Below are 22,771 nucleotides of genomic sequence, written 5' to 3' on the forward strand. Positions count from 1 at the left end.
TTGGACAAAGTGGCCTCAGTCAATGTATACACGATGCAACTGATCTTGATATCCAGGTGACATTCACAGATGTTATGCCAACTAAATATAGAACATATAAATTATTATCACTCCTCGACTCATTCCTGAAACTTTATAACTTACATTTGGCTCTGACATGCAGTTTCATTAGAAGTGTAATTAACCTATAGTAGGGATTAGACAGTTTAATTACATTTTCAGATTGTATGTTTGTAGTCTCTTTCTGTTGAGGACAATATCTCAGAAACACTTTGAGGGAAATTCGGCTCAAACAGTCAATTAGACTCAAGGATGAACTAATTAGAATTTGGTTGTCAAAGGCCAAAGGTCAAAGGTCACAGTGGCAAATCACATTTTTGGCCATAATTCAAGAATCAATCCATCCATTTTCTTTGACTTATTCTGGTTTGGTCCCAGTGACAGCAAGTAAAGCAAGATACTCCAGACTTTCCTCTACACAGCAACACTTTCCAGCCCAAGGCAGATGAGATATGCAATCCTTCCAGTGAGTTCTGGTCTACCCAGGGGTCTCCTTCTACTTGGATGTGCCCAGAAGTTCTTCAAAGGAAGTCGCCCAGGAGGCATCCTGAACAAACTCAGCTGGCTCCTTTCAAAGCGAAGGAGCAGCGACTCTGCTCTGAATGTCCAAACTCCACACCCCATCTCTAAGGCTAATCCAAGCCACCCATGGAGGAAATAGATTTCAGCTACTGTCTCATTCTTTCCGTAACTACCCAGAGCAATGAGGGTTGAAATAAAAACTGAAATAAATCAAGTAAATGGTAAATCGAGATCAGTAAATCGGTAAATCAGCTCCATCTTCACTGCAACATTCTGATACAGTAACTGTTAACACTGCTCTAATCCGTCTGTCCATCTCATGCTCTATTTTTCTGTTGCTCATGAACAAGATCTTGAGTTACATAGAGCAAGTGATCATATTTGGTAACTTCGGCACACATTAAATATGGCATTGCTCCAGCCTCTCAGCGAGTGGGAGAAGCATGTGGTTTTCACCCAGCTAATAAGAGAAGATCACTTTACGTTACAGCACACTATATCGTGGCATTTGACCAATCAGCAGAGGCCTGGAACGTATCGAACTTTCTCTTTGCTCCCAAGTTGGTAAAAGACAGACTTGCGGCTCGGTCCTCTTTCATATTTGTGGTCGAAATGTCAAAACTAACTTTGGTTAGTTGACAAAACTCACACATTTTATGGTTGAGTAGTTGTGCTATGTGATGATATATACATTTCTTGGAATGTTTTTTTTTTTTACCACTAACAGTCAAGGAACCATATACGGTAACTTCATTGACCTTTAATTTCAACATGAAAATTAAACATTTTGAAAAATGTCACAAAAAAAAGAAAGTCTTTCGTCCTCCAATAACACTTTTTAGGATTGAAATTTGGAATTTCAAAGTATTTCAATGAGTACCCATTAAAAGGTTTTCTTGGGGATCAGGAATTCATACACTAATTATTACATAATTTCGCTTAATGACCTGTAACAAACATTTTCTGGCCATTATTCAATGCCATAACTCAGGAACAGAAGGGGGAGTTTTAGATGGTGTCTCACATTTGGTCTGATATTGAACTGGCAACACTAATCTTAGTTGCCCACCTTGAATCTGTGGTGATTGTATTGATCTTCTGCGTGGCCAGGGTGAAGAAGCATCCACATTTTAGAATTACTCTTTGCAGCAACATCTATAGTAAGTGGCAATAGCAGGTTTCTCATTGGAAATTATTTACTGGAACTATACGTGCCAATATTGTGATAGCTCTCACCACAAAATACACTCAACAATTTTCTATTAAATTCCTTTGAGGTCTTCAATACATATATTATAAGTCTGGAAGGATGTGGATATGAACTGCAACTTGACTGGTTGGTTTAGGTATATATGCACGAGGCGGTAATTCCAATTGGTTATAAGGAAATACTTTCCTCAAAACCTGAACGAGAGAGTGAAAGGGAATGAAGAATCTGCAGAGACTGTGGCATTTAAAGGTTAATATTTTACTAGGATGAATGAATCAAGAAAATTGATTGTTTCCTCTTTTGTCAGCCACCTTCTTCTATTATTGGGTTGGCAAGACATTTCCTGGATGCCCCACTCTGCCAAACATCGTTAAGAATAGATTTGTGGCAAGGTAGGGCTAAAATAGGATAAACGGCATTTGGTTCAGTCCCGTCGCAAATGTGTAATTCTATAAAAACATACTTTGCACTTGGATCTGTTCAAACATGGGCACGTTGGATTTGTGTTACGACAAAACTGTGCACAGACGTCCCACAGCTGTACTTTGTGATTCCACCTGAGTGTTTAAGTACACATTTCTCTGGGCTCTGCAGTGAAACACTACTTACATTAATATAATTGTATTGTAGTGACAGGAGCAATTTTTCTGCAGATGTGAGTGCGTTTTTGCTTTAATACCATTGTACTGGAGTAGAATGGAAATTCAAGGCTTGTTTTACATTGAGATGCTGTTACATTTACTTAAGTAAATGACCTGAGTGCTTCTTCTATTTACATTCCCGTTGCAACAAGGACATCACTTGTAGCCCTTATCTGTACACTGTAGAGAAGTCAGATATGTAAAGAGTTTAACTGGTATAATGCAAATCAAATGCAAAACACAACTGTGAACTGGCCGCCATTAACATGAGACGAAATGTCAGCATTAGTGGAAGTATTTGGCACTGCAACAAAATCAGGTATTGTATTTTTACACAACTCACAAGTAATTTTTTAAAAAAGGAGACATTTCATCTGTGATAATTCCAGCACTGGCCTAGTAGAATGCAAGTCGTGGACAAAAACAGTCTGAATCTCCAGACAGTGAGCCTAAAAATCTTTTTATTGAACACTGGTCAACCATTATACAGGCAGAAATATTTCAATCTCTCCTGGTGACAGAGGCTCCAAGTCGATGATTGCACCAGAGGTGACTCGCCATGCTAGGTCACAAATGAGCAAGTGTGACACTGACATGATGAATAGATTGCTCTTGAGCGAGACAAAAAAGAGAAACACGGAAGATGGGAATCTGCAAGAGAAATAATTGTCGAGGGGCTTTGTGGTTTCCTCTCTGACAATGATAGAGGAAAGAACTGCAACATAATTGGAAATTGGGCCTCAATTCAATTGCGGTCATATGACACTAATATCAAATGTTTGGTTAATTATTTTCCATTTTCAAATCCTTAGGGCCGACTTAACATATTTATCTTCAATGAACATTATCAGCTCTCTCTGGCTGCCCCTAACTGCCTCTGCTCTCCTTCTTGTTCCTCTCTCTCGTGTCCTAGTGTGTCCCTTGCCAACAGTTTTCACCCTAACTGTCCCTGGCCTTGACTTGCTTTGCATAAAAACAAATGTTAAAAGCATAAGCCCAAAGGGGGACGACTTTGTACCAATGTCTGCGGGAGCCCATCACGCTCTGTGACTTTTTAATCCATGTTGACAGGATGTCTGACTGTGCCATGCCATGTCAAACACACAGCTGTGTCGGCTCAACATTGTACATCATTTTCCCAGCAAATGAAGTATTCACTGCTCAGGTGGTTGTGTCATTTTTTTACCAGGACCTGGCGGGCTGGTTGTTAACGCTAGATTGATTTTTCAGAGAGGTTCCAAGCCCCCCTGTTTTAACTACCTCGGTATAGTTTTGTTTCTGATGCACCTGATAAGTGGAGATCAGACACAACAAGAGGTGCAGAAACAGAATGGATCCTGGCATGGGATCGCTGCTTTGATGAGGCTGCTTGCTTGGCTGCCGCTGGTGTAATGAGTGTTTGTTGTATTTCGGTCGCTTCCACCGAGCTGCAACTGACGTCGGTCCTCTTTAAAATACTGATTGCAACAGAGACTAAAGCTCACGTTTCCATGGAGATGGGATGAGTTTTTGATTGGTTATTCGCAAAGAACCGTACAGGTGGCTAATGATGATAATAACTCATATAATCACATTCAATTATTATCAAGTATTTTCCCGACAGTGAAACCCCATCGATTTCTTTCACAGCAGCCGTCAGTCATCTCAGTGTAATGAAACACTGTTTGCTAATTTGAATAGGTGGCGCTGGTTCTACCTGTCCTCTAGGAGAATGTTGCAGGAAGAGATGGAGGGTTAAAGCTTGTTAGAAGTGTAGCAAAGCATAAAACTCAGCCTTGAGAATAGAGATTTGATTATTGGTTTTAAATGGCACTGAACACCCAGACTTGGACAAAAAGCAAATCTGGAAGAGGACATGAGCAGTTTAATCTATAAATCTTGATTAATCTGCCCGTCAGCAGGAAAGTTTTTAAAAATTAGTCAATAAATGGGTTTGTGTTGTTACCCAGAATAAACCCAGGTTTAACGATTTCACGCGAGTTATGAAAAATGACCTTTAGGTTTGAGATTAGAAATGTTTTCTTGTCATTATTGACTCATCTGTCACTTGTTTTCACAGTTAATCAATTTGTCACTTGATCTACAAAAGGTAAGAAAACGGTGAGCGATCTTCACAGTTCTTCCCATCAGTGGTCCAGAACCACAAATACAATCACTAATCTAGATTCATAGAAGACAAAGAAATCAACCAAAACTCCCACTTGATAAGCTGAAACTAAGGGCTGTTGTGTATTTGTACAAAAAAGCTGCTCCAATGATCAACTAATTAAGCATTTGACAAATAATTTCAGCTCTACTTCACATTTCTGCTCACGGCTTGATGCTTTTAATTACACAGTAAAAGTCACAGTTGTTCTCTTGTGCCAGTCCCCATTTGGAAAAAGAATGAAAAAACTGAGCACGTCTCTTCTGTTTGACAACTTCATCGTGACAACAGGATGTATTATTGTCTCTTCTTCCCTGTTTCCATGCTGCCAACTTTGCATTTTTATTTGAATATTACCAAGCATTCCTTCCGCACCTTGCATTTTTCACCCTGTGTGAGGTACTAACACATTGCAAGTAGAAAAATCCTATCCAGGAAGGAGCATGCAAACCTGATACTGATTCTGAATTATGTATTTTTTCCTGTTTGTTAACTTTCAGGCAAAACTAGCTGAATGTCCTCACTGTGTAGTTCAATACTTTTACTAAAAGTACATGGAGGGCAGAAAGAGAAGTGAGGAAAGTGAGAAGAGAGCTAATGTTACAGTGTGAGTCAGCCCCAAACCCCTGCTCGCAGTACATTGACAGCTTCTTTGACAGGCTACCATATTCAATTCAACCATTGATGCACTGTCGGCAATTTTATTCAGGTGGAGGTGTTCAGGGGATTTAAGGGTACATCCAGGATCTGGCATTTTCTCCACACAAATTGGAGTCCCAATTATTTTATTTGACCTGCTTTTAGGCAACGCAAATACAACCTCTTGACAGATTTCATCAAGAAAACGTGTTTAAAGTTTAGGTGAGGCTTTAAAAGCATTTTTTCAACGTGTGAATATGACAGAAAGGAACAATGTGGTGCTTTGAGGCTCATGCTGAACCACTCCTGACAGTCATTTTCTTTTCCTGCTGCTTTTACTGAGATATACCTCAGAATAACAATGAACAGCAGTGTTTACCGACCGTGGCTACATACAAGTTTCTCTGTGGGTTGTGACTCCTTATCACATGATGCTTGGGTGACACGATTGTGTGTTCACCAGACACTGATCTGTTTGCACGTGCCACTAATCAAATGTAAACAGCACTGGGTGAGAGAGAGGCACAGGTGTCTGTTTACATTTAATTTCATGGCATATTTTATTCTGCGATAATCCCGTTTATAGCTTCTAGTGGCAACTTATCACCTCGCTGTCACCTTGCGCTCTACCTCACAGGCTGTCTTATGAAAACATTACTCGAAAACACATAATCAGACCTCCTGTTTTATCTGTTTTTACACTTAAATTGAATCTCAGTATATAATGCATTAGCTCTGCAAATAAAAAACAACAAATTAACTACCTGATCACAATCAAGAAATCAAACCAGTCTGCCATCTGACAAAACCAGACAATTTCCCTAAAGAACAGAAGGTAAATGAATTAATGTCTCTGTCTGAGACTCTGACAGCTGTTCCGGTTTAAAGGACTCATCGTCTTGCTGTGCGATCGGCTGGAGTCTTCAGAGAGAGAGGCTTCCTGTGCCCACTGGTCAATGAGGCAGAGTAAAGGCAGACGGGCTCCTCGCTCATCTTGAGCAGAGCTTAGAGATGTAATCACCAGGGCCACCTGAGTGTGACTCACTGTCATCGGTGTGAAAGGACACAATTTGTAAAGCAAATTAGCAGCACTATGCACAGCCTCTTTTAGCACAACTCATACCTTAAGTTGTACCTGCTACAACTACAGAAAGTACCACCGTTAAACCATCAGCTGGGCTTTGTAATCATTGTGATATATTTGCATATTAATAAGGCGATCTGATAATAGAGTATGCACTGGGTTATAGAAACGTGAGTGCTCAAGCCCATTGCTCTGTATTGTTGCCTGGCAACTTAACTAATGCGGACTTCAAATTGTTGCTGCTGTTGCCGTTAAAGTAGCATCTTGGGAAAAAAGACTCAGCACAGCATAATGTTGAGGCTCACAGATTTTGGTTTGATTTGCCCCCGAGACCACAGCATGAAGCCGGCATTCAATACAATAACTGTACAGCAGCCAATCGCCGGTTAATAATGAACCATAACTCACTGCTGAGGCTCAGACATTCACCCGCTCTACTGAAAAGACGTCTGAGGGAGCCCAGTTTCAGCAGCTTGTAAAATAGAATGGAAGAGCGACTGTGAGTGTTTGTGTTTGTATATGCGTGCTTACTTTAGTAACGTGGCTCGCAGTGCCGTCACTGGCATGAGACTGAGCCACGTATGCTGCACATTGGCCCTCCTGATTACTTTAATGAGGCTCTCAGTGGAGGTTTATTAAGGTGTCATCTGGGGAAACGGTGAGGGGTCTGTAATTGGAATGACACACATGTCAAAAAGCGCCAGCAGGATCAGGTGGGTGGCCTCTATCTGTCTACTTAAATGTGGTCGGGATACAGAAATCAGCTGGATAATGAAATAGAAGCAAGCGTGGAGAAGCTAGTTGCTGCCTATTAAATGAAATACATGTGTAATGACATTCTTCTATGCTGTTGTCTCAAATGTCAAAGATATCTTTACATATATATATATATATATATATATATATATATATATATATATATATATATATATATATATATTTAATCCTTTAGAATTGAATGTACCTGTAGCCATATGTGTGCCTTATTCTTTTTATTCACCTGACTGACGGCATTGTTGATGCAATATTGAGGCATGGAAAATGAAATGTTGCAAAAGAGCTTGCAGAGAGTATTTTTACTTCCATGCATCTGGCATTTTTGATTCCCAATTTAAAGTCGCAGAAATAATCAGATGCAAAACCTCCATAGGTCTACAGCTACATACTTTTTATTCATGAGAAGCAGTGAAAAGAGAGAAAAGTGTGAGCAGAAAAAAAAAATCCCAAAACAGGACATTTATATAAGCTGCACCAAATTCAGGTTGATTTTCAGGAAGGCGTGCAAACATCTACCTGCGTTTACAAACACATACAATAGCCTAATATCTGAAATACTACTATCAAGCAGACTATAACTTCAGCTAATGTGCCATTTATGTGCAAATGGTGTGTATGCGTGTGTTGCAGACTAATAATGTCACCTACGCTGTTCGAAGCACCATCTGCCCCGAACACCAAGTGAAAACACTCTTTCTCTGGCAAGTGTCTTTTCTCATTTGCCCTCGCCGCCTCTAAGTAGTTCCCTTTGTCGCTTTCTCTCTCTGTCATTCTCGCACTTTCTCACACAGAGACGTGCTGCAAGATATCAATTCAAAATGCCCAAACATGAGACCGGAGACATGCACACTTCCCACTATCACTCCCCCTCACATTTTACCAACTTTGACCCCAATCTGTCCTCTTGTCACTATCCCTCTTCCCTTACTGTCTTATTCCTCTTTGTTACTGTTCACCAATCTGTCCATCTTCGCCTCGTTTTCAATCTGCCTTTCACTTTCTGTTCTCTTTTTTCTTCTTTCCATTCACGTTTTTTTCCCTCTCTCTGATTAGTGTGTGGGCTTTGTTTCTCTTTTCCACGAGACCCAGAATAAGAATTGATCCCCACTTTCGCTCCACAGAGGCCGATGAATACACCTCGTAGCATGAATTAATGAGTAATTTGTGAATGATCCCTGAGCCTTTATCCCCTTTGTGGCTAACCCCGCTTCAGAGAGTTTCTCATGTGGAAAGACGATGAAGGCAAGGTGTGTGTGTGACATAAGAGCAGCGGAGGAGGAGGTGGAGGAGGTGGAGGAGGAAGGCAGACACAGAAAAAGCAAGCTCAGAAGCATCATATGAGCTGAATATTATGCAAATGTTTGGAAGTCGGTTCTTTACAGCGGCTGTGAAAGGTACTGTATTGGATGCTTGCTGCTGTGAACGTGTGAGTGAGTGTATTGGGGAAGTGGTGGACACTGGTGGGAGTGATGCTGAGAGCCTGCTGTGACTGGATAAGCTGTGTTTGCTGAGGTTCAGACTGAGGATACAAGATAGAGCACAAGTAATCTGCTCTGCTACAGTGACAGGCAAATCCTTCCCTTCACCCCTAGAGTGGCACATTCACGGAGCTCATGCACGTATACACTCACCAGCCACTTTATTAAGTACACTTGTGAAATCTAATGCATTCCAAAAAATACTAGGACCTTTGTCAATATAATGCAGACCACTACCTCATAAATAGCTGTGTATGTGCAATCGCTGCAGAAATACAGGAAACCTTTTTTCCAGTGGCTGTAAACAGCATTGTGACCTGAAGATAATCTAGTGATTTCTAGCCTTGAGGTTTGATCAAAATGTTCTCGTTCCGTATTGTAAACTAACCTACCATCTTCTTCACGTACATGAAGAAGCCTCAATAGAGGGAGCTTGGAGAGGCCACTTTCATCAATCAGTGTCACTGGAGTCAAGGTCTGCAGGACTGTGCAATAAGGGCTTATTTTAAATTTATATTCTCTTGCTGAAGACTTTTTTTTTATTGAGTCTCCTGAGTTAAAATCCATCTCTTTCATCTCCCTTTGAACTTTGATTGCCTCTTCCAAATACACTCTGTCCTACCATGGGGATTCTCAATAGTTTTTTTTTTTTGTGCAAAGTACAAATTACTGTTTTAAAGCAACTTTGTGTGTATACTGTTTGCGTGTATATTTTTGATGCAGCATACAATTGGAGCATGTCATTATTGTATCTTCTTAACTTTTCCAAAACTAAGCAAAAGAGGCTTCCTTTAAGCTTGTCAACAAAGCCTTTTTGGACATTATCTAAGGGATTCTGAAAAGATTTCCTCAGCTGAGGAGATTAAACAGTTCTCAGCTCATCAAACAGCATGTAATCTTTTAACAGCCAGAAAAATAATGCTTGAGATACAGAAAAAAGTTACAGATAAGAGATTTTCAGTGTGTAATTATAGTGTAGAACATGGCTCTGTGGATTAGAGTTGCAGTCTGTTGGTCCAGACTGTGTTATCTCAAAAACTACAGACATTTACGGTCCCTAGAGGATGAACCCTAAACAAAATGATCCCTGAATTTTCCTCTTGAGCTACCAGCACACTACTTTTGATCAGTATCATTGACAACTATTAAATGGATTGCCATAAAACTGGGAAAAAACATAACGTGAAGTTGCCCAACAGCTGAAAAGCCAATTTATTTATCATCAACCTGACCTGTACTGTGTGTTTAGTGTTAACTAACAAATCTTTTCATGCTAATACAAATAACTAAGATTGTGAGAATGGCAAATAATATACTTTCTGTATGTCCTGTACCATATATTTACATTTGCCGTTTGCGTCACCAACAGTCAGATGAAGTGACAGTGACTCCATTTCCCTGTAAATGCTGTCTCATGTTGTGGTGATACAGCAAGCTACTGGAATGAAGCAGCAGGCTGGGGAAATGAGAATGTCCCATTATTGCAGTACTTTAGATGCCATATTAATCTGTATTCTGATGTGGAAGCTGTCTAATTAAGTCTGGTCTGCATAAGAGAAATGCTACAGTATGCGCACATGGCGGGGACGCTAACTGCGAGGCTGTGATTTGGTGTATGAATACAAAATGATCATTTTCACTGCCCTATGCTCAGGCTATCAATCAGCTTGTCAACACAGCAGCCATAATCAGAGTATGATGAGTGGTAGAGTGGCAGGGATGGAACAAGGCCTATTATAATGTCTTAATGAAAACACAGATAGAAAAAGGGGCTCCAGACGAGTGGATTTAACCATCATATCTCACCTCGCATGTCACACTAACTCTAAATAAAAGTAACTTCTTGTGTGAGGCTGAAGGACTCTTCAGACTAGACATATGGCACTGCAGTATGTTCTTGCCCAATCCCGTCTCCGAGGTAAAATGATGTAAAAAGGATGAAACCAGCTGTCCTTCGTATCCCGTTGACAACACGCTGTTTAGTGTCTTTACATCTCCCAAGCCACTCGTATGAAACTGCAGTGCAATTTTCCATCATGCAATGGCAGGGAGTCCTACAAGACGATGCTTCAGTTGACCTGAAAAAGATGTGAAGCGCTCTCATCTCAAATTATACCATAGCATCAGGTGTCCCTCCTCGTCTTTCTCCCCTGCTGTCCCTTTTTTGTTCTTATCCTCTCTTCATGTCTGCCTGCTTCCATTTCTCACCTCACTCCTCCCACCATTCCCCCTGCAATTTTACTGTTTGTTGCTCCTGTAGCAAAAAAGCGGCGTGCGCTTATGAAGACTGCTTAACGTCAGCTTGCCTTCACATCCGATCCGCAGAACGGTGCATAAACAAAGCTGTCAGCTCTTGTCGTTTTAAAAGAAATGGTAACAGCAGTGTTTTTTTGACAAGACACAACAAATGAAGGTGATGTGAGCACACTCCAGCCATATATAGCTGAAAGTTGTGCTACACTAGTCAGCAGATGTTCAATTCAACTTTCTTGTCAATCTTGCATCACTTGTCTCAAGAGAGGGAAGAACAGCTGACAGGACCACAACAACGAATCATGTGATTTCCCAAGTGCCCAGTTTCAGGGTTGATTTTGGCGGCAGTTCCTCTGACAACATCAGCATTAGTGGATTTCTGCAGCACTGTGAACAAATTGTTATCTCCTTCCTCCCTGTGCTGCAGACTGCTGCACAAATTTGTTGCCAGAAAGCTGATATCAACAAGCATCTTTTTTTTGATGTAATACAGGGCTGTGCTCATACAACAGTTGGTTGTAGCAGCAACAACAGAGAGGGCAGAAGGCAGTTCAGATTTGGACACCTCCTGGGCACCTTTCTTTAGACACCTTTGAGGCACCTACAATTAAGGGAAGACTCTGGAGAGGAGTTACAACTTGCTGGAGGTATTATATATCTCATCTGGCTTGGGAACGCCTTTGGAAGTCATAGGAGGAGCTGGAAAACGTTGCTGGGGAGGCAGACCCCTGGAAAGCCCTACTTAGCCTGCTTGTACTATTACCTGACCTAAGATAAGCAAAAGAAAAGGAATGAATGGATTTACAGCATGTTACTGATCATATATTGCTAACTATTCACAATATCTTTAGCTACAACCTGCTTTATTTAGCTACATGATGATATAAGAGTAAGTGCATAGAGTTTGGTTCATTAAGAATGTTTGTAGGGTCTTAAAGTTGCAGTCTGTTCATGCCTTTTTAAAATACATCACTGCGACATCACCATATGACAGGTGCAGAGTTAATGTATCACTTTTAATATCTCTGCTGAAAATATCTTAATATTTGCCCTCCACAGTTCAAAGACAACACATTTTTCTGTCAAACTCTGTTACCCACTGTCCCTGCTTAAGCATTTACCAGCCATACCACATCCTGCCGCTCTTTCACCCCGCAGTTGTACAAAACGGATTTGCAGAAACAACGCCTGATATGTTTATTATTTCCAGTGCCAAGGTGCTTTGAACTTAAAAGAAGTCTTTCCCATTCTGAGCCATCCATTCTGTTTAACACTACTCTTGCTCTCTTTCTCGCCGGCTCTGTGTTTGTGCTTGTTCTTGCTGTTGGCTCCAGTTTACATCCATATTTTCTTAAACTCGTGGGTTTGTTTTGTTTTTGACTGGGGAGAAAAATAGCGCATGAGTTGACACGACTGCTGCAAAACAGCTCAACCCTATTTCTGAATATGGTCACAGTTCTGTGCTCAGGATAAATTAGCAATTTTTAAGAAAACAGATGTTAATGAATTTTATAACCTTCACTAATAATTAGTCTCAAAGTGGAGCACAGCATTTGCCTTGTGATCTATTTATTTGATTTTCCATTTTTGAATGTCTCCTCCCTGAGTTGATTTATGTGTCTCATTTTTTTATAACACAGCAGCTATATTTTTTATGCTGAAAGTGTTTTCAGGGGTCACATTGTGTTCTATAAAATAACAAGGTGAAAACACAAATAACTGCTCAGAGCTGATGTGCTATCAAAGGCTACAATTTCAGGCCTTTTCAGTAAACTGCAATTTATGAACCACATCTTCTGGTTTTTTTTTTTCAAATAAAGAGCAGATGGTGATTTTTTTTTTAAACCCTGGAATTTTCTGAACCCATTTCAGTCCCTGTTGAATACATCCCACGCTCGACCAAAGGAGTTTTCAGCTTAAGTCCTCTTTCTCCCATGGCTTTTCCTCCACTGGACCGTTCAAACTGTCAGACAGAATGTGGCCACTTTTGCTTGCAGATTTATCATTGCTGACCTGAAGTCAGAAGTATCGACTTGAGCGTTGCACCACCTAAAACTTTCAGTGGTAATGATCTAATTATTTTTGGCCAGTGGGAGGAGGATGAAACAAACTCTCCGCTTGATCTAGTCTGAATGTTCCTCCATTGCTCTAATGGAGAATAGAGGAAGCATTGGGTAATCTGACCCTTGGACAGTGCCGGAAGGACAAAGCCCATCAGGATGGGATGGTGGTTGTATGTTATTCTCTGCGGGATATGAACTCCCCCACATCCTGTCTGTTGATGTACACTTTGTGCTGTTTGAAAACACAAAAACTATCAATGGAAGAAGAAGAAGAAGAGGAAGAAACAAACAGTATCCTGTGCCTGAATAACTTAGCTTTATTTATAGACATGGCCTAATGGCCTCAGTGTGAACGCCTCTCTGGTCATTGATTCAAACCCTAAAAACTCATCTCTGTGTACCAATATTGCATATGTAGAAGTCTCCCTGCCTTAAAATGGCTTAAAAAAAACCTTGATTTTCACTGTACTGGGTCTTCAACAGATGTACTTCTCTCCAGGTTATTTTTGGAGTGTAACAGAACAGTCAGATGTACAAACAACTTCATTAATTGCAAAAAAGAGCATCCATCTGCAGCCATCAGATTGTGTCTAAAAGACAGATTTCTTAATAGAAATGGTTGATAATTCAGTCTGATATCCTTTGTAGATCACAGCAGACAATTGAAATCACTGCTGTTTAGAGGGCCAGTAGGAACACATTCACGTTGACTTTTATCTGTGAAGTCTTCAGCAGCAGTGAGATAAAGTCGGTCCAAAAGATGGCAGCTTTTTAATTTGGAATGCAACCAGAATCACACATCTGATCTTGAGCCAGGGGGAGTCTGCTCCGAGGTCTGTCCTGATGCCCTGCTATGTGGAACGCACGACTGTGTGCATTCAAATGATCCCCATTAAGACAGCTACACAGCCTCAGGGGAATGATGTGATGTATCGATAGTGAAAACCTTAATAGCTGTTAACACTATACACAGTTATATTAATTTACTTATCTTATTTTTTAATGCACTTTTATGCATCAGAATGTATGCAGTTGTTAAATGGCTCGGTGAATGTAAATGCACCCGAATGAGAGTATTTACATTTGGAGCCACTGCAACAAAGCATTGTGATAGCACAGCAGTTCTTATTAGACAGAAAAACAGGAAATGACCCGGACTGTGTGTTTGTGTGTGCATGTCTGGAGGGATGCGTGTGAACTTGTAGATAACAGTCTCGCAAAAGAGATCATTTGTGGAATTCCAATAAATGACTAATTGAATTACTTAATTTCCGAGCAATTCACAGCCTGACTGCAGGCTGTGAGGGAGCTGTCCAAAGGAAGCACTATGCTCCACTTGCTCAGGAATTAATTACATGGACCTCCACAGGAAATTATTAACTTTGTCCATAGTCAGGCTGAAAGTTTTTTTTACTAACTGTTGCGCGCTTGTCTTTGTCCTTGTATGATCCCATCCACAAAACACTTAAATCAGTGACTGTCCTTGATTTTCCTTAATGAAATTCTGAGTCTTGCATACTTTGATTGACTGTCTTTGATTGACGCAGATGTATATTGTATCTGTTTCTATCCATACACCACTGCAGACGCTTTCTTTGTTTCCACTCCAGCACAGAAATCCGTGTGACTATTCTGATGGATCAAAGCCTCCCAGCAACAGCCAACCACGTCCTGCTTCGTTTATTGTGATATTGCAGGGCTCAATAGGTGCTTCAAATAGCGTGCACAGCTGAGGATAGACAGTTGCCTCCTTCACTCAGAGATTAACATTTTTTCCTTTTACACCTGATTAGATAGAGGCAACAAGCACACGGTGTCGTCTTTGGTCTTTGCTTACAAATTTTAAAACTAGAAAATCACAGCAGCCGTCATGAAATCACTGGCAATTTTCTCCTACACTATTCATCATCCATTCTCGTGTGTATGACACCCACGTTTAATAGTTTGTAACAAAGGCTTAGGAGTTCTGAGTGCTGACGAGTCGCATCATAATCTCAACACAGTTCGCTGATTCGTTCTGGCACATTTTTGTTGGGCTCAATCGATTTTCAGCGGCTTTACTCAAGACTTAAATCTTGTACTTAATTGAGCACACTAATTGTAGTCTTTATAGACTTTGCAAGGCTGGGATTGACACTGCAACACTTATTTCAGCTGCAGGCAGTTCATGTAATATGTTACAGCTCTTTTAAGCAAGCAGCAAGTTTCCTTTTTTCCTGGGAGAGATCTTGAGGTGCACAGAACTGATCTATTTTCTGCATATGAAAGCCTCAACAAAAGCGTATTTGTAAGGAGCACACAATAGAAGAATTACAGGAGACTACAATCTACAATGAGTGCTTTCAGTATTCTTTATATATGTGTTAAAGATTTAAAGGTGCTCATCACAATAAAGACAAACATTATTACTTAATTGAATAACACTATGTTATGCTTAACGTTCAGACCATTATTTCTAAGATCAGGCAGTCTACATAACAGACTGTTCCTTTCGCCGACCTAATTAGATTCAGACTTAAGAGTTTTGAAAAGTAAGCAGTCTATTAATTAGGTCGTGTAATTACAGGAGTTGAAAGACACATTTGAAAGACAGATTTATTGTGCATATGTTTTTCAATCAGTCTAAGAAGCCTCCTATGAATTCTTAAGCTGATAATGCTGAAGGAGCAGCGTGCTGTTAAAAAGCTTTTTATAGAGAGACGTCACTTTGTTTTTTTGTTTTAAACCTCCAGCTGTTTCTTCATTCGAATAGAAAAAACAAGCAGAGCGTTGCAGGGGGGCTCTGGCAGAAAGAACTGTTGAGCATGGACAGTAAAAACAGCAAAGGAGCACACTAAGATGGTGACACACTTTAAGCACTGAAGATTTTCTCTCCATGTTCACTTTCATGCTGGGTGTTAATAGATTATGCATTGTTGTCCATGGTGAAAAATGTGCACTATAGTTCCATTAAGGTGGAAATAACAAGACGGCGGAGAAAAGAAGGAGTACTGAAACATTTTTTGGAGGCTTTGTGTCAACAGGGGTTATGGCACTTTAATGAGATAACACTTCTTTATGGATGGCTCGCCTACTCTCATCTCGCTGTATTTCATCAGTTGCCTACAGCAGACTTTAACTGTTTTCTTTGGGATTTTGCTCTGTGAGTCAGATTTACGGTCCTGCTGGAACGCTGACTTTCCAGGAAAGTGTACATGCTTGACGAGGCTTATCTAAACACACTGGCAGCGGCAATCTTTCCCAGTGACAGAAGCAAAGAGTCTCATACAGTGTGAAAGAAAAATATGGATTTACTAGCTTTAAGCTGGAGATACGCTTCTTCTGGCAGCACGTGGGTGAATGTACACAGATGCTGTCTAGATACATTCAAGTTTGTGCTTTATTCACAGAAGTGGCTGGTGCTATATGAGGTAGAGGTTTGGCAGTCAGTCATGCAGGAAGACAGGACTGAATGTAATAGCAAAAGTTTACAGCAGCAGGATCACAACAAGGTGTGCTGAACCACCACTGTGCAGCTCAGTTCAATACTTTTAAAGCCAGTAAATCTGTGGATTTCAATTTAAAATGGATTAATTTTGAAAAATTATTTTTGGAAAAATTGAACTTTTTGGCTGCTATGCCAACCTGAAAATCAGCAGTTCAGCTTGAAGTTGGCTCTCCTACAGTACTGGACATGGTGTTAATGTTTGATTTGGATGTGAGAGACAGTGTTGACCATTGTTCGGTCATATGAAGTCAAAAAACTTCAAACAACATGGATACTCTACCGAGAAAAGTAGGATTATCCAAGGCACATCTGTTTGTGTGGAGAATCTGAATCGTACGTGTATGATTATTGTATTATTCAACAATGTCTTTTACTTTCTTAAGTAGTTATCAAATACTGGCATGCATTCCAGGTGCACTGTTTAAATCAACAATTATTATGCAATATATGTGAAAACCTAAATGGATTTATGCACTAGGACACAATGCCCTCTATTTAGCAATACACAAAGTAAAGAAACAGAGAAGAAATTACACTGAAATCAATTTCACCTCAGTGACGGTGCAAACAAGCCACCACATCTGTGACACAAACTTGGATGAATCTCCATTTATCGACGTAAACGGAGGCGACAGTAAGCAGGTGGGCATAAATATTTGTTGAGGGCAAATTTTGTTTTCCGTGCTGCGTTAGAAGATCAATTGCAGCAGTACTAAGCTGAAACACATGCCCAAACTCTGAAAGAAAAAAACAGAGACGTCTTTGTGCACCTCGGCTCCTGTGTGGCCTATGGCTGCCCATAACACGCTTATCTGCATAGATCAGCAAAGATGTTTACGTGCATTTCGGCAGGAGTGCAATTCCAGCTTTAATGGTTTGGGGTATTGCTGGAAAAACTTGTTATTACTGGATTATGTTAGCAGTTAAAAATGTCAGAATGGTTGCTAATGTTTTTTCAGTGCAAAAATATACTTATATGTTTGCCTTGGAAGCAGATTTAGAGGGTGCCTATGTGAATCTAAACATCCTGAAATAATAATGTTATGTGATTGCCTCAGTCCTGTTCAAATATACACATTTTCACATTTAGTGTATTGATTTACTTCAAGGCATACCATACAGTGTATGTGAGTGATGGTGTTTTCCTTTAAGCATTTTTTTTCCCCCATGTACAGGCGTCAGTAAGAGACCAGAATCCCTTGGAGACCCCGCACTGCAAAATAATCTTATATTTTTTCTAGCCCAGTGAGTCAAGAGCACTCTGGCTGGATGCCCCCAAAAATGAAGCAAAAGCCCTCAGACACTATCATCCACTCCATTTCATCCCTTCAACTTTGTTTGCTGCACACACTGAACGTACTCATCTAATCAGGCCGGAAAATGAATGTGAAATCTGAACAGCAATACGACTAATGGCTTACCTGCATTTCTGTCCATGTTTCAGACGGGAAGGTGGAAGTGACAAAGGAGAGCCTGAAGCTCTGCACCATGGGCCCGGGGAAGGTGTTTGGAGAGCTGGCTATTCTCTACAACTGCACCAGGACCGCCACTGTCAAGAGTGAGTCTCCACAGACATGTGGAAAAACATCCAAAGTGCTTACACGAGTCTGTGCTCAATGTCCGCGTGTTTCCCAGGTGACAGATAATGTCTCCTGTTCGCACACCCACACACTCAAAGCTGTGGCTTCGTTGCAGAGGATTAGGGGTCTTTCTGCTTTTAAGTCATCAGCCCCGTGTCGGCACAGTGAGCGGCATCACACCGTCACCGTATGAGCGTGCACGGGCATCACAGCGATAACGTTGCTCCGCATTCATGACGAAACACTGCCCATCACCAGTCTGTATTTTCACAACACTCCAGTTAAGTGTCTTGCGAGACCCCCAGTGAGCTGAATGTCAAGGTTTACTGACTCTGATCTTTCATGTGTCAAAGCTCTCAGCTATGAAGGATGCGCAGGGGGGTGAATAGGCGGTCCGTCAGACTGACAGTTTGAATACTCACCCGATAGAGTGAGGAGGACAGACTTAGAAAGCACAGGACTGCTAGTAGACTGCACACATTTGAGAAACTAATGTATTATGAGATAGCGTGTCAAGATGAAAAATGTGCGTTAAGGTGAGGCGAGAAATGGGAAATTGCTTGAAATGTGTGCTTGGTTAGGATGATAAATAGACAAAAGGTGAAATGAGATGATGGCGTGCGAAAGTGTTTATACGCACATAAATGCAGTTCAAATTGAAACAAAAGTAGGTCAGGGTCTGAGTGAACACTCCAGTTGGCACTAAAGAACACACTCATAAGAATTCAGTATTTACCGCTGATCGCGTAAATAATTCCATACAGTATGAGCTGGCTGGTGTTTGCCAGCTTGGGATGAAAATCTATCTTTGACCCACGTATGAATGAATGCACGAAGAGCAGGGGATCCCTTGGGTTCAGCTCGCCCTAGTTAAAGTATGGAGGAAACAGGGTTGACGATGTTCCGACCCCTTTCATGTCCTATGAACCCCTCTTCCTCCAACCAGACAACCTGTTGGAACTCCCAGCTCCTGTTGCTATAGCAACAACTGCCCACAGGGAGATGAACCAACTCTTATGGGATAACATATTCCCCTCCCACCGGCGACAGAGTGTCTGTCTATCTTTTGTATATTATTTTGCCTGCCGCCAGCCCACCGGCCTGTACTTCCTGCCACGATCTTCAGACGTGTGTGTGTCAGCGCTGCTTAATAAAAACTCAAGCATGGAACAAGTGATGTCATTGTCTACATGGGAAGGAGTGTGTTTAGAGCCTAACAGGGTCACTGGCACTGTCTCTTAGGATGGTGGTCTTTGTTTTAATGTATGTCGCTACCCATGAATGTGCCGAGGAATTCAGCTGCCACGTAGTCCGATTTGAGGTGACGGTTTCCAAAGGCAAACACGCAACAGTGAGGGTGCATGGCGGTTCAGCTCCCAATCAACCAATTTAATTTGATCTGAGTGTGGAACCCTGTAAGAGGATATCTCCTCAGAGTAATTTCGATTTACATTGCATGGTCCCCTAAGTCATATGCATAAGTAATTACATCCAGGCAGAATTTAGATGATGAACCTTTTAATGTGAACTCAGGGGAGCTCATCCGTAAACTGCGAACGGTCCTCCATTCTTTGAAGGCACAGGTAACCCACAACATAATTGCATTATTGCCAACTGTGATAATGTGGAGAGTCTGTCACTTATTTTAAAAAAGAACCCTCAGAGAAACAGTCTAGAGCCATGATGTATTTACAGAAAACATATCCAGATGTGACAGTTCTTTCAACACAGTTTGACTAGTTAGGAACAACCTGAGAAAAAGATGAAATTTCCATTGTTTCTTTGTTTCCTTGTGGCACAGTGTGCAATGTTTCGTTACTTTGCAGGGAAACTTGCATGAATATTTTAAATTTTACTTGAATTCCAACTAAGTCAGCATTAAAAAAGAGCAAGTTTTAGGCCATTCTGTTCCAGCAAGTGTAAACAAGGTTGAAATTTTGCAGTTTAATGCTTTCTAATATTATTCACTGATTCTAAATTGACATTATTCACTTGATGTTGCAATTTTTATGCTGTTGACTTTAACTTTTATTTTGCATAAGCATACTGCAGAGTTTCAGATTTTTCTGTTTGCCTTTGTGATATTTCAGGCATCATTTGGCTTCTATTCATTCCAAAACACTCTGAAAATCACAGATTCGAAACTGGCACGATTTTGGCAGCTCATCATAGGGATCATTACGCTTGCTAGCTCTCCAAATCAATCTGGACTTATTGCTGTCTTACAACAAAGGAATAATACGACTCTGGCAACAATGAAACATACATAATGCTCGCTGTGATCTAGCACACACCGATTTTTGAATCTTTGCAGGCTGTTTGTCAAACGACACCAGTATTCATCGAACCAGTGGCCGTCTGGAAATTGGGAAAAACACAATTTGGAAAATAATTGGCAGCAGCGGAATGAGCTGCATCTGTGATTTATTGTGAAACGTTGAAAATATGTGAAATTACTGCTATATTCATATTAATACACAAACAGAAGGCTCGGTAAAACAAATAAATAATGCACTAAATCAGAAATACACATTTCATTCCCAAACTGGTATGAAAAGTCAACTATATTCGACGATTTTATGAAGGAGGTTGATTGGCAAAATGTGGAACCATTTGTGTAATTATACACAATTATGTGGATGTATTGCAGGGATTACACAAAATTGGAAGCAGCCCTAAATATTTCAAGGATTGGTTGGATTTGTACTAATTCTTGGTTTGCATGATTACAAATTCCTGGAGGGCTGACAAAGATATTTCCATCAGTCCCTTTTTCATCCTGTAGATGATTTCATGTGTGAGCGATTGCTTGCAGTCTCCCAAAAGAAATGGATCCTCTAAAGTGAGTTACATAAGCAATTTTAGCAGCACTTCCTCCCAGGTTGTGTGGTTCCCTCAACAAGCTCCGCCAATCAATATGTTATGTTTAGTCTCAGGATACTGGCATTTAAGTGTAGAGCTATAGTTACATTTGGGGTTTGGCTCTGCCAGTCTTGAGAAATGAGGTGGGATTTTATATGCAGCCTGAGAGCAAAATGTTGCCAGAGACTGTACTTTGCAAAAAAAACAAAAAAAAATCCCCTCGCCATCAAATCCATATCACATCATTTTCACATGACAACAATTGGGACGATGCTGGCCAAAGATGAGAGAAGAAGAAAAGGGTGAGAGTGAGAGAAGAAAAAGCGAGGTGATAAATACAGGACAGCGGTGACAGCAAAATGAGGAATCCACCTCAAGGGAAGCAAGGCAAAATTGGTATCTTTTTGTCTGCAGACAAGAGCGGGACAATAGCCTTCTGCTAAAAAAAAAAAAAAAAAAAAAAAAAAAATATTTTTATAGCATAAAAATGTCAGTGGTTCTCGAAGACTTGGACAGAATAACAGGACACAATTCAGCATGGTGCGTTATAAAGCTTCGCGGCAGTTGACATTTGTACATTTCATTGCACGGCACGACAACGACAGGAAAAAACTGATTTTATAACAATATTGTTGCTGTGACTGTCTGCTGAAAATGCCAGCTTGAGCCATGAAATCCAAACATACAGTTGCAAGTTATGCTGGAAGGTTAATGTGATAATAAGACTGCAACTAACAATTATGGTCAGGATTGATTGATCTGGCAGTTACTGTCTCACCAAATCAATTCACAGTCGAGGATGACATTTTCAGATTTCCTTTTGTCTCTGACTAACAGTCCAAATCTCAAATATTCATTTTACAGTGACATAAAACAGAAACAGCAACAAATTCTCACATTGGAATTTGTGTAAATAGATAGTCTGTTTTACATCTTTGCTTGACTTAATGACTTAATACGTTAGATTGAGTGTTTACATAGAGTTTTTTTCCTAAGTGCCTGCATCTTTTTTTCAGTTGTTCCCAACGAGGAGAATGTATGGCAGCCTTGTGCACAAAAAGCGCTTCTACCAGTGTCTTTTTTTAGAACGTTGCTCTTTTTTTGGCTGTGCCTGCACCTGCTTCTAGCTGAAAATCTCAACTTTTCAGAAAGCCGCTGCGGTTGTCACTTATGCGCCTTTTCAGGCAACCAATCACATGAGTGGAACTTGTCACCCTCGGCAACTAAGAACATGGAGGAGAAGCTTACTCTTGCCTTGTATTTTTATCCCAGATAGTATGATAACTCAGGCAGAAACTAGCACGAGAGATGATGTCCATTACAGTGGTGATATGTTGTCACAGTGTCATAGAAACCAAATCCTCAAACAGCGTGGGAGCTTTTTTTTGATGAAGTTCTGGGATGAAATATTCCCTAGATTCCTGCCAAAAAAACTTTTTTGGACACATGCCCTTATTTAGGAAATGAACCCATATGATGCTTCTTGGGTTTTCCCTTTCCTATAGTGTGTCACATAGCTTTCTTATCGATGTCACCATTATAACACATTTCTTTAAAACCAGTGAAGCGGGTTGTTTGGCACTTCCTCAAACAGAGAATGAGGGGCTTTCTTCTGGTTCATGAATATTTCCTGGTTATAGAGCCACTTCTGTTAGGGCTTTTAGTCACTGCCTAGCATTGATCTGGAGTTACTGTAAGCAAACAACATCAGGCACGTTTCGGTTTCCAGCAGCCTCCGGAAAATGTACGGAACTTACAGAAACAAACTGATTTACTAAAATGCTCTTTGATGAATATATGAGTTTGCAAACAGTCACCAATAGTTCTAGTTATGGCACGGCAGTCTGTAAAGGGATAATCTGGTGATCTTTGATCTCTGTTCGTGGTTTAATCTCCATTTTACATGAACTTTCATGTAAATCATGAGGTGACCAAACCTGTTCCTCTAAAACCACATAAATAAACTAAA

At 40.5% G+C, this 22,771-nt stretch overlaps 1 protein-coding gene across 2 annotated transcripts in view; it reads left to right on the forward strand.

Moving 5' to 3' along the window:
• The window catches only part of LOC111575530 (protein kinase cGMP-dependent 1), a 90,417-nt gene that overhangs the window by 10,089 nt on the left and 57,557 nt on the right, over positions 1-22,771 (forward strand). For both annotated transcript variants that reach the window (XM_023280723.3, XM_023280722.3), the window contains exon 3: positions 17,805-17,918. In XM_023280723.3, coding sequence (XP_023136491.1) covers positions 17,805-17,918 — 114 coding nt within the window. The remainder of the gene's footprint in view (positions 1-17,804; positions 17,919-22,771) is intronic.

This window comes from Amphiprion ocellaris, chromosome 16 (assembly GCF_022539595.1).
Source record: "Amphiprion ocellaris isolate individual 3 ecotype Okinawa chromosome 16, ASM2253959v1, whole genome shotgun sequence".
NCBI lineage: Eukaryota > Metazoa > Chordata > Actinopteri > Pomacentridae > Amphiprion > Amphiprion ocellaris.